The following is a 12,455-nucleotide window of genomic DNA, read 5'->3' on the forward strand; positions in this document are numbered from 1 at the left end:
TCTTAAAAATACACTTTTTAAGAATTTGGTTGAAATTGTCTTTAGGTCCTGACAGAAATTAATAATTCATGCGCTCTGAAAAAGGAATAAAGAAAATCTGTCATCTGTAGCAGTTGTAACCTGTAAAAATGTTGCACAAGCTGAGGTCCACTTCTGGAGTAACGGTGCTCGTGCATGCAGGGGCTTTTGAGGGAGCACAGAGGGGAGGGGGTGTAGAGCTAGATGCAGCACTGAGGGCTACTTTCAAAATCATACTAGTTTAGGAAAATTACCAACCCTGCCTTTAATCTGAAAATTATAAAAGTTTTAATAACTACATTTTGTCAATGCTAACTGACAATAAAGATGACAGTTTATACTTTTAAGGATGTCCCAGATGTTTTTTTCAATGTTTAAGAGCACAGACAAGATTACAAAAGATATAATTTTTCTTCATAAAACTCATTTTATTCGTTAAATACATGAGCTAATCAGAAACCGATCAGGACCCAGATACCAGGTTCACCAAATAAAGCTGGTGCTTATGAATAAATAGATGATTTACACATAACACGTCAACAAAAATAATAATAATCAGAAAGCATAAAAAGTACTTCTCATTTTGACAAAGTGGATAGTTGCTTTAATCGTCCTAGAAAGAAAATTAGTTACCTTCAAATATGACGACTGCTGCAGACAATATAGAGATGGATACATGTCTCATTCATTCTCCAAACTGCAAAATTCAAATAATGTTAGAAAACGAAAGCTGCAGAAAAACTGCTCGTGCATGTTTGAGCCGCATGTCGGAGGTGAAATGCGTTAACTCCCCCCCTCCCCGTGTGGTATCAGACTTCCTCTTCAAACAGACGTCTTTGTGAAGTGAAGCAGGTCAAACAACGACCAACACGCCTGTTGGACCGGACAAGAGAATGTCGATTATTCTGATAAATATTTCCAACTTCACTATAATGAAGCTGTGAGCAGATATAACTGTTTAATAACGTATTACTTAATGATTATAACTGCACCTGGGGGGCATCCATACATTACAGGTGTTGTATAGATCGATATAAATTTCAATACCAAGAAAAACTTTTGTTTTGATAAAATGTGTCTTTATAAGTGAAACTGCAACTTCAGATCAAATCAGCTTTTAAATAAACACTGAAATTGTCCTTTAATCTGCTTTTCACAACAATATAGTGTGTAAAATAACTATGTAATGTCCTTTTATAATCAACATATTGGTCGTATCCACTAATGTCAACACAAAGTTTTGGGACAATCCAACCCATGGAGGTTTTATTGAAACTTTAATATCAGTCCAAACAGCGGGGCTTCTTCAGTAAAATCAAGAAAAAAGGGAAACACATGTCCAACTTCTGTTTACGTTTTTGGTGTGCAGCCCTTTTTCTGCGTTTTTTAAAATCGCCCCTTTTCCTGCCCAAATATGACGACTCCATCATTTAAACATTCATGATAAAAAGAATAATTATTCTCTGTGTTTGCAGCAACTTTGCAGAACATGAAAAACGAATGTCTGGCTTCTTTCTTTTTGTGAAAACTTTACCTGTAAATGTATCTATATGCATTGATTTTTTTGGTGATATATTTTCTACCTCATGTCAAAATGATAAATTACATTTGTTTTTTTTTGTTTTTATCTCAGGTGCTCAGGGAACTTGCTACACAATCTGCAAAATCAATGTAGCCTGCATCCTATCAAAAATATGAACTCTTACTCTGTTTGTTAAAACTTTTATACCAACGACTCCAAAAATAAGTCTTCATTATGAAAAGGACAGAAAAAAAACCAAAAACAATCTGTGTGCATATAGTTCATCTTTTATACATTTGGGCCCAGAGAAAGAACGATTCAAACGACTGGGGCGAGATGTGAAACACAAAGCGACGTGCTGACCTGGTTACACTCTGCGGGGAATTCAATTCTGATTTATTAATTCACAAGTTCTATCGTCATAACAGCACTTGTAAGATAAATTTGGCAGTTCTAATGCAGCTTAATAATTAGAGAAAAAGACAGGAAGCTGGTGAAGAAAAAAAAAAAGGGTGAAGTTTCTCTTTTGGGACATTTGAAACTTGCTGTTGAATAAAGTAAAAGCTGTCTCCTGTTTGAAAAACTCTAAAGTGCTTTAAAGCTGCTGTGAGCTCCCCAAAACATGTGTGTGAAGTTTCTTGTTCTAAATCCACTCTGATCCTGTATTTGATCATGCCTATAAACCCCTCTATTTCAGCCCTGCTCAGAACAGGCTGTTTCTGTGTCTGTAGCTTTAAATATGTAAATGAGCTGCATCTGACCACGCCCCCTCTCTGGAAGGGCTTGGGTGGCTCTGGGCTTTCTCGCTCCATGTCCTCTTGTTGACAGTGTAAAGGCAGACGACTCAGAGGGCAGAACAAACACCGAGCTGTGGGAGTGTCACCCACCTGGGGGAGGGGCTACTGCCCTTTGTGATGTCATGAAGGGAAAATCTCCAAACGGCCTGTTTGAGCACACATTTTCTGAAAAGTGGAGTAGGCACAAGACGGAGAGGATGGACCTTTCTCATAATTGGGGGGTTTGTAGACAGACTAGGGACACATATTAGTGTGAGACAAACATGGTAAAGTTTGCATAATATGTGACCTTGAAAGTAATTAAAATTAAAAAGTTAGAAGACAGCTGAGCTGAGACCTTTGCAATATTTTGGGAAATCTAATCATACGTAATCTAATAAGAGCTGTTTGTTAAACATTGTAGTTTTCTGAGACAGTACACATATAGCACAGAGTATAGGTGATGAAACACAGCAAATGTTAGCACTGATATACCTAAGTTTGATCCAAGAGAGGGTCTTTAAATGTAATCATAGCTGAATGTCCCAAACACACCAGGTTACATTCACTTTATAGCAGAATTTTCTCCTTTGACTAACTCAGATCCATCTTAATTTGAACACAGAACCTGTTATTGACACATAAAGGACCTCATGCAGGATGATCATTTTGGCATGTATGAGTTATTTAAGGGAATTCTTGGCATTCCCAAAATGTTGTTGTATTCAGAATTTTCTCCACCAGAACTGACGAGTGGTGCAGACCTACTGAACGAGTCTTGATGTGCACACTGCAAATCTGTTTTTACTTCAGATCCTACTGAACAGATTTAGCTGTAGTTCTTAAACAAAACAAAAATGGGACAAGAGGATACTGAAATAACACCATCATGATGCAGATTTGTAAAAAAAGTCTGACTTCATGCAGGTCTGTCCAAAAATCAACAAGCAAGCACCTTCTAAAGAGCTTGTTTTTTTTTCATGGAGACCCTTTCAGATACATCTTCAGGGCAGCAGGAAAATCTCAACACTGAAATGCTTCACAGCTAAGTCTCACACACTTCAGTTAATGAATATTTTCCTGCACTGATAGAAAAACGATAAAAGTTTGCATCATTAGAGGTATGTGATGTGCGGCATTACAAGAGCCCCAGTTCATATTAGGGTCGTCATGACACCAGAATTTTAAAGTTTGATACGATTATTGTAAAAATCAAATAATACCTGATTCGATTCCACGGCAACAAAAAAAAGTCCTAGGCACCAAAATCCTGATCATTGGTATTAAAACTTCTGCACACAGTCCAAATTGCACAAATAATTCTGTACAGAAACAGTGCAATGTTGGTCTGAGACATAAATGTAACTTGAACGCCAAAATGACCTGAAAAAAGGATTAGCTGACACGTGAATTTAAGTGGACTACTGCGGCTCTTTATTTTGCTCGAGGCAGCTTTGTTTAAAAATATGAGCGAAGATCTATATTTAAAAATATCTCATGTACTTCTCAGACGATTGATCATTTCATAAATGGACATTGTGTTGTTTTAAACCTTTTGGTATCACAACAACAGCACATATTTTTTTTACTGTCTTTGAATTCTTTTTGTAATGATGCTTCCACGTTGTTCTGAACATATCTCTGGAAAGCAATGTAGAGGTGATGATGACACTCAGTAACATCCGATGAACTTGTGTCAGTCATGAGGCTGAAACTAGAGTTTTTTTGTGCAGAGTTTGGTAAATAAGATTTAAGGGAAGCGTGAGAATATAGTAAGTTAAGGGTAAAAATGTTCCTGCATGAGGCCTGAGGTTTCCCCCGTGTCATTACAAACCAGCATGCTAAATGAAAGTATGGTACCTTGAGGTCATCACTGTGGTCAGCTGTGTGTGTGGAGTGGCGATACAGTAGCACCTCTGAAGTACTGAAAGCTGCGGTCAGTCACGTCCCGTGCTTTAATGTCATCAATTCATTCCTTAAGCCCATATTAAAATATAATAAATACATCCAATGAGAGACATTTTGTCGATCGAGTGTCTGTGGGAAACATTCACTGAGGAGCTCCCAGCTGACCGCGGGGAGCCTGGAAGGCAGAGCAGAAGAAAAAACGGTTTGAATAGTTTGCTTGTTTTTGGTCGTGTCGTCGTATTCCTTGTTTAGTGTTTGGCTTCTTGTGTTAAAGCAGCTTTGGTGAGCACGAAAACATACGAACACACAGCGATTTCCTTAACAGAAAACCAGAATCATGTCCGTTTTACACCCCCCGGCCTCTAGGGGGTGGTGTTGAACCAGCGGCTGCTTGTCCAGCTGTGCAACATGAGCTATTAGCATGTTAGCATGCTCGGCTACAGTCAACAGCTTCTCTGTCTGTGCTCAAACACCGACCGTCTTTAATACTTTGAGTGGGTTAAGGTCTGCGTTAGATAGCGTGTGTGATGTAGAAGATGAACTCCATGTCCATGGCAGTCTGTGGTACACTAGCGCTACCTCCGTGGATGACGGGGATCAGAGCGCTGTCCAGCTCGTTCATGTAGCGCTGTGGGAGGAGTCTGCCTCCGGAGCCGGCTTGGTACTCCACCTGAGAGCAAACAAACCAAGGAACAGTCAAAACAACGCAACACGAAATGATACCGTTGTTTCATCTGTCTTAATAAATACCATATCAGCCTGCGTGGAGATCCTCAGAGTGAGCGAGTTGATGCCACATGAGGTGAGAACGGCGAGGTGAGGAGTCAGAGCGCTGCAGGTAGCCAACGCCATCTCTTTCTGAAACACGCTGCAGGAAGACAGCACCGACGCCAGGCTGCAGTCTGGAGACTTCAGCTGGTAGAAAACCTGCAGGGAAGTTCAGACATTGAGCTTACTTTGACTGTAAACTGGAGCCAAGCCTCACGCTGGAAAGTTGAAACCTGTGTGTGAGTGAGACAAAAACTCCACCTCAGTGCATCTGATGGTGCGTCCGTCTGATTCGAAGTCAGTGTCCTGCTGCATCCTCGCGCTGCGGACTCCGTCCAGAGGTCTCCCATCAACCCCGCTGGTTCTCCTTCAAGAGGAGCATGGAAGTGGGATAATCACATCTTTAAATATCTGAGATTTCATTTGGCAATCTATTAATTTCAGTTCTAAATTCACATGTGGGGACTTCCCTCAGGAACAAGGACGCTTTGAAGGAACTGAGTGTGTTTTCACTGCAGGGATCAGAATCTAAATTGAGCTCCAAGAAAATTTATTTACCCCAAAAAACTCCAAGCTGGGAGATAGTGCAGGAGGTTTCAAACGACATTTAAGATAAAAGCTGAGGCTTTGTGAAACAACCAAACTACAACCTTTACATTGCATAATCGTTGTGGGATGGTATGTAACATGTAACAACATGATCTCCATCGGACGCTTGTTAAAAATGATTGCCTCACTGGGAACGTTTTTTTCATTTTACACAAAGCAAAATCTGCTTCATCTTTCATGTGAGTAAAAACCTTTGAAAGAACGAGGCATCTTATAACTTATTTTTAGAAAATCAAAACCTTTGACTTGCAGCTAAACTGAGGTGTATTTGTTTTCCATTTAAAGCTGTTTTTTGTGTTTTTTTTCTCTTTGTTTTTCGACCATATTAGAACATTCTGTGTGGTTATAAAAAGAAAGGGAAAGTGGATTCAAATCTTCTAAAATTACTTCAGCATGTGCGGCCTGCGAGTTCAGCAGAGGACAGATTGCACAGTAAATAGTTGTTTGTCGGCATTGTGTGTGCGTACGCGTGCCGAGCTTTGTGCAGTTACCCTGTGTTGACGGGTGAACTCCAGTCAACCCAGCGGACAGAGACGTTTTCTCGGAGCTCCCCTCCGTCATTCCGGCCGCAGGGGATGTGGAAGTCTGTCTGATCCCTCAGAGCCGCGCGCAGGGACTCCATCGTCTCTGGAGGGATCTGCACCATCAACCCGTCTGACACAGAAAAGGTGAAGTTTTAGTTTTTAGGATCTACACGGACCCAATTTATTTTGCAATATGATACAATATAAAGCAATACGATAAGATAGGATAGGACTTCTATAACGTTAAATCCGGATTATAAACTGCACCATGTGTAAAAAAAAGTTTGGTTTTGGTGGTCTCCCAGAGTGTTTCTATTTTGTTCAGCAAGGTGCACAATGTGAAGATTCTGTAAAGCTGTGCAGTTCTTTCTAGTATCACCTGTTTTCACTTCAGCTACTGGTACGGTAACAGAGCTCTCAGTGTAGATAGTAAGGTGGGAAGTACGGACCTACAGCCAGAGACCCCCTCTGCTTGTCACTTGTTGTTTTTAAATTGAGGAGTCTTTAAAAGCATGACTATGACCTAATGAGGGAAGTAACCAGCCTGGGCTCCGTCGTTAACTTTCTAAAGGAGCAGGTTTTAAGTAGCTAGCCTATAGGTTGACTGTGTTAAAACATTTTTTTTTTTTTTTTTAAATCTGATGACAGTAAATGCACTTCTTCCCACTATTCATATATTTGGCCCATAAAAACAAGTGTAAAGTAGTGATGTTTTCTTGTACATTGATGTGAATTTTCAGCAACATAGCTCCCTATGTGGCACAATAAGAAGTGTTAAATATTCATGTTTTTTTTCTTGGACCTTGATGTGAATTTAAGGTTATTGATAAGCATCGGTTTATTGCAATTTCACACGTGCACAAACAGTAATTTAATTCAGCTGATGTGTGCTGTGTAAATAAATGCAAGCGATTTGATGAAAGTAGCTCTTGGCCAATTTCATTTTTTTCAAAGTAGCTCTCAGATGAGGAAAGGTTGGAGACCGCTGAGATAGAGTGTATACAGAATGGACAGTGTATTTGTTGCCTCTAGTGAAGCCAAAAGATTTAGAGCTCCCCCTGCTGACTGGCTGCTGCTCACTTTTAGACTAAATAATAGGTATAAAAAGTGCATCTAATATTCAAAGTATTACGGTCAGAATGAAGGTGTTGGTGACTTTACCTTCAACAATGCTGGACTTGGCGATGAAGCCGGAGGAGGCTTTCAGGGCTCCATTAAAAACAACAAAACTGGCTCCAGTGACTGTAAATAAAAACATGAATCAGCGGACAGTTGAGTATCTACACAACACAGGGTCAACAGGAAAGTGATAGTCATCATGTAACGTTTGTGTTGCACGCCTCGCCTTCTTTAATTTCACTACAAACACAATACGGATGAGTCAGCAGAATTACTGATGACTCACCTGTGCGTGTTTTGCCCGGCATGCTGTTGGCCTGCGTCTGATAGTTGCCCTCCTCGTTTTGCAAACACACCAGGTGAGAGTCGGCCTCCGGGCTGAAGCGAGCGCCGATACTGATGACGTGCTCGTTCGAAGCGTTTACCACCTTTTGCATCTGAAAGACAAGGAAAATGTGGAATCGTGACAACCCTACCTGCAACCACCATGTAAGAGTATGTCATGAAATGATGCAGAATTTTACTGCCAGATAAAAGCAAATTTGTACTTTTCCTGTGTGTGTGTAAAGTGTGCTGAGCTTTGCAAAAGTAGGTTTGATGACACCTCGAGCTGTGCAATATTCCTCTGCAGCCACACTTTCCATACATGTTCACAACATAGCATTCATTCTGTGATCCTGATTGTTGTTCTGAAATCATCAAATCTACTTTCTATCCATCCTGGATCTTTTCTTTTCTGCTCATCCTAAGATTTCTCCCATTTTTTTTCTGATGCTTTATTGGATCCATACTGAGGATTCAAGGACAGATGGACTCGTATAACTGCACAGGATATAAAGCCCCTTGAGGCAAATTTGCGATATTTGGCTGTATACATAAACTTGACCTCAAACTCACTTAGAAAAAACTGCTCAGTCATGTTCGTGTCCTTTCTTTGCCCTCAAAGCCTTCACACTCTCTTCCTTCTCTTTTTTGCAGTCTTGAAGCCAAAGCTCTTTTATTGTTGTGCTACATTTTCAACACTGAACAGGGGCACAGATTGATGATGCAAGTTGATGACATACAGCGTCTCGGCCTTTTCTATTTATGTCATTGCACTGCGAGTTATTTATTTCTCCTAACAGTTTGAGGTCTAACAAAGACTGCGACACAGACGTTGTCAGAGCCATTTCACACACATTTTGTATTTAACGATTGTGCACGATAGCTATTGTTGCACATTCTAGATTAGTGCTGGTAAGTAGTGGTTTAAGATTTTAGTAAAACATATACCTACCTAGAAGAACTAGATGACTGTTTATACAGCTGAGCTCTGTAACGCAGCTGTCCATCACTTGCCGTGGATGCAGCTGGATCTTATCGTATCACTCTTGGCACTAAATGTCATGTTTTTGATGTCTTCAGAGTTATACTTTGTACTTCCACAGCTGTCTTACCTCATTGAAGCTACTTTTAGGAATATCGATGTAGCTGTGGCCCATCTCCATGTGGATCCTCAGCCCCTCCACCACCGACAGACTGTACTGGTAGTTCCTCAGGTCCTGTGGGAACAAAGATCCGTTATTATACTAATTATTATTTTACTTTGAGGTTTCATACAGAAGAGAAGAGAACATCAAATCGACTGAAGAGACAGCACACAATGTGTACGAGTCTCTATGGTAGAGTATAAAAGTAAAAAAGCTAAAAACAAGGAACACATAACCAACTGTTTGAGGAAAACACAGACATGTCAAACAGATGTGAAGCCAACTAAGTACATAAATAGGGGCAGAAATATATTTATTACTTTAAAAGAATAGATGATCAACTGCATGAAATGATCACCAGATTGAAGATTTATTTGCAATCAAATATATTCTGCACTGCCTCACAAGCCTTTCTGTTTTGATTCAGCTTTATGGCAACAATATTTAGGAATTCAGTTTGATGCACTTTGGCGCTCATCCAAGGCCTCCGGGTGCAGCTGCACGGTCGTAAAACACACACAGTGCTGTCCGCCTACCTCTCTTAGACAACGTGCATATGTTGACAAACAGAGAGCACGAAGCCGGCAAAGATGTTGTGAGAAGCCAGACAACCCTGTCGACCGACGATGTCAAAGTTACATACTGCAGTAAACATGCAATCAGGCCGCTGTGGACATGAGAGAGACGGCATTCTGTCTGTTGAAAGTTGTTGTTCTATTAAATCGACCTTCAGACCACGATTTTAAGGTGGACAAGTAAGAAATTGTTGCTTTAAAACAAGTAACTCTTTGCAATCGGACTAATGAAAAGCTTTGACTCTGGTGAGGATGGTCTTAAGCTCCTCTTTAAGATGTTACCAGTCCTCATTGTCACAGGTGAAATAACTAAATGTAGACAAGAATTAAAAGCAGGAAGGACCCCCCCCCCCATTCATGTAATTAAAAATATATTAAAATGTGCTTTCAGTGGGATCAGGAACAAAATTACCTGACCAAAGTTCAGACAATCTTTAATGATCTCCATGCTGAATTTGACTCGTTCTGCTTCTGTTTAAATACTTACAGCCAGTAAGTTCATGATGGTGTGTCCCGTCTCTCGATACACAGAGTCCCGAAAACGGACACTCGTCAACGTGGTGGGATAAACTGAAAAAAAGAAAGCGTTTGTTATAACATCAATCTTACTCTTACTGGGTGCACGTATCTGAAGCTACAAGTCCAGATAAGTCCATAAATTCAGTTGAACAGAAGGGTTTCTTTCTTTTTAACATTTATTGGACAAAATAATCAACCAAACACCACATTACTGTCATAACCTGGCTCGTTGGTAATGGCAAAAGACGAGTGGAGTCTGAGTTTTAACAAAGAAAATGAATAATTTATTTCAAAACGATGGTCACATTTGAGTCCGTAGCGCAAATTAATATAATCTAGGAGCCCTGTCCTTTCTTTTACTCTCTTCCACTACGTTTCCTTTCCTTTCCTTTCTCTGCTCATAAAAGAAAAAAAAAAATCAGCAGCGGAGGTCATATTTCAGCAGCGGTGCACCTCTGCTGCTAGATGCATATCGGGGGAAACACTGACATTTAATGAGCTTTATTTTACTTCATGCCTGAACTGACACATACAGTATTTTCACAATTAATCAATTTCAGCATCATTGTCTCGACTAGTTAATTAGGAAAAGGATCAAAACTATTTTTAAAGGCCAATGACAACTTTGAATGTTGTCACACAGTATGAAGAAAGCAGCAAATACTCAAGAGAATGAACAAGAGGTTTCTTCATTTATCTCATACAAATAAAGAAAATAGATTATTTATTGGAGAAAATGAAAAAGTCGTCCAACTTTTTAACTTTTTTCAATACCACTCGTTTTTAAAACGGTACAATCTCTGTCATTTGAATGATTGATAGCATCGAAGAGTATCCAAGCGTTAAAAAAACCTCAGATCTTCGGTCATATTTTTACCAAAAGCTTCCACAAGGGAAAGAGAGCGAGCACTGTCTGAAATGCAGAAAACAAATACATAAGCAACGTCTTGGTGCAAGATGAAAATGTTGCCAAAGTGTTTGTGATATTCACAACATGTGCAGGAGTTTGCTGGCCATATTTTTCATTAAAAACAGGACTTAGAAAATATTTGGTGCCTTAGTTTTCTTTGTTGCTGTATTATCGATCCTGCTCGATTAATAATAATAATTTATACTTTATTGATCCTGCGAGGGGAAATTCATTTTTACACTCTGTCTATTTAACATGCTACACACACATGCACAAACAGGATCCTACTGACATGCACTAATGGAGAGGTCTCAGAGTGAGGGGGCTGCCCACAGTGGGCGCTCCTGAGCTGGTGGGGCCTTATGTGCCTTGCTCAAGGGCACCTTGGCAGTGCTCAGGAAGTGGACTGGAACCTCTCCAGCCACCAAACCAATTTCCAGACTTGGTCCGTGCCGGGACTTGAACCTGTGACCCTCCGATTCCCAACCCAAGTCCCTACAGACTGAGCTACTGCCGCCCCCATTTTGCTGATTTTAACTAGTATTCAAATACCTGGTATCATGACACCCCTAATGTCAATGTATGAATCCTCTGCTGCTGGTGTTGAACTTGTGTGAGCTCTGGACGATATGAAACTAACCCAGCCTACTTTAAGACAAAAACAATGAGGTAGAGAAGTTCACACACACCGCTGTATTCAGCTCCGAGCCGCAGAAGCAGTCTGAGGGGGAAGACTTTGGCCCAGGGCACCTCCAGTTTCTGGATGAGCAGGCCGAACAGAAACGGCTGCGTGGGGAGAGTGAGGCCATCTAGAGGCTGACAGGTGGGAGAGAAGAAGAGCATCCCGGCGTGGTCTTTACTGCCCAGAAAACTGCTGGTGAAGGTCACGTTATCAAGCTCCTCCAAGAACTTTCCTACAACACGAGAGAATGGTTTAGTTAGTTTTTTTCCTTTGTACAAAAAGCTGTGAACGGTTAACACGTCCTGACTGGGCTTTTCTATTTTCTACCTTTTTGGGCTTCCTGGAAAATGTTGAGATAGAGTGTGAAGAGGTCTTTTGGGAGAGATTTTTCTTCTGGCAAACACTCCAATAAAAACACCAACTCCTTCTGTCCCAGCGCCTGCAGCCCGTTAGAGCCAAAACACCAGCACTGCCGGCTGCAGTCTGACCGAGCAAACAGAAACACAGACTCAGTTAACACGGACTAAAACTGAAGGCGACAATTACAAAAAAAACACATATATGATTCTTATTTGTATCCAGTATGTTGAATACTTCTTAAGATTTGAGTTATATTCTACTCACATGTGACCAGTTTGACATTAATTAGCAGGTTGGCGTTCATAACGAAGGTCAGCGGTCGGGGTCCTCCTTCCTCCAATAGGTGAAGGATCTGACATGGAGCAGGACTCTCCTCGACTAAAACATCTAGGAAGAAAAACACACAGAAGAACACATTTAAACTTTAATGCCTAGCATTTTTTTCAGGCTTCTGACTGGTTCCAGGAAGAAAGAGAAAATCAATTCTGCTTCAGCATCTCTGTACTGGTTTGCTTCAGGATTGATCTTTTTGTTTAAAGCCCTGAATGGCTAATTTCCCTCCTCAACCATCTCCTGTGCCCTTAAACTGCCCCAGGATCCTAGAAGAAGTAGATCTTGTGACACAGGTCTTCTTGCAGTAGCTTGAGCTTGGAGCTGACCACCCTTTTGCATTCAAGGCCCTTGGAAAAAAAAAAA

General features: G+C 40.6%; 1 protein-coding gene across 1 annotated transcript in view; it reads right to left on the minus strand.

Annotated features, from left to right (window-relative positions):
* Window positions 1-422: 422 nt before the first annotated feature.
* zfyve16 (zinc finger, FYVE domain containing 16) overlaps window positions 423-12,455 on the minus strand; it is a 31,021-nt gene continuing 18,988 nt past the window's right edge. The window contains exons 8-18 of the mRNA XM_020655852.3: window positions 12,024-12,146; window positions 11,727-11,882; window positions 11,407-11,631; window positions 9,776-9,858; window positions 8,681-8,785; window positions 7,531-7,681; window positions 7,287-7,367; window positions 6,093-6,255; window positions 5,254-5,359; window positions 4,975-5,151; window positions 423-4,894 (exon numbers count right to left, since the gene is read on the minus strand). Coding sequence (XP_020511508.2) covers window positions 4,736-4,894; window positions 4,975-5,151; window positions 5,254-5,359; window positions 6,093-6,255; window positions 7,287-7,367; window positions 7,531-7,681; window positions 8,681-8,785; window positions 9,776-9,858; window positions 11,407-11,631; window positions 11,727-11,882; window positions 12,024-12,146 — 1,529 coding nt within the window. The 3' untranslated portion in view covers window positions 423-4,735. The remainder of the gene's footprint in view (window positions 4,895-4,974; window positions 5,152-5,253; window positions 5,360-6,092; window positions 6,256-7,286; window positions 7,368-7,530; window positions 7,682-8,680; window positions 8,786-9,775; window positions 9,859-11,406; window positions 11,632-11,726; window positions 11,883-12,023; window positions 12,147-12,455) is intronic.

This window comes from Labrus bergylta, chromosome 17 (assembly GCF_963930695.1).
Source record: "Labrus bergylta chromosome 17, fLabBer1.1, whole genome shotgun sequence".
Lineage (NCBI taxonomy): Eukaryota > Metazoa > Chordata > Actinopteri > Labriformes > Labridae > Labrus > Labrus bergylta.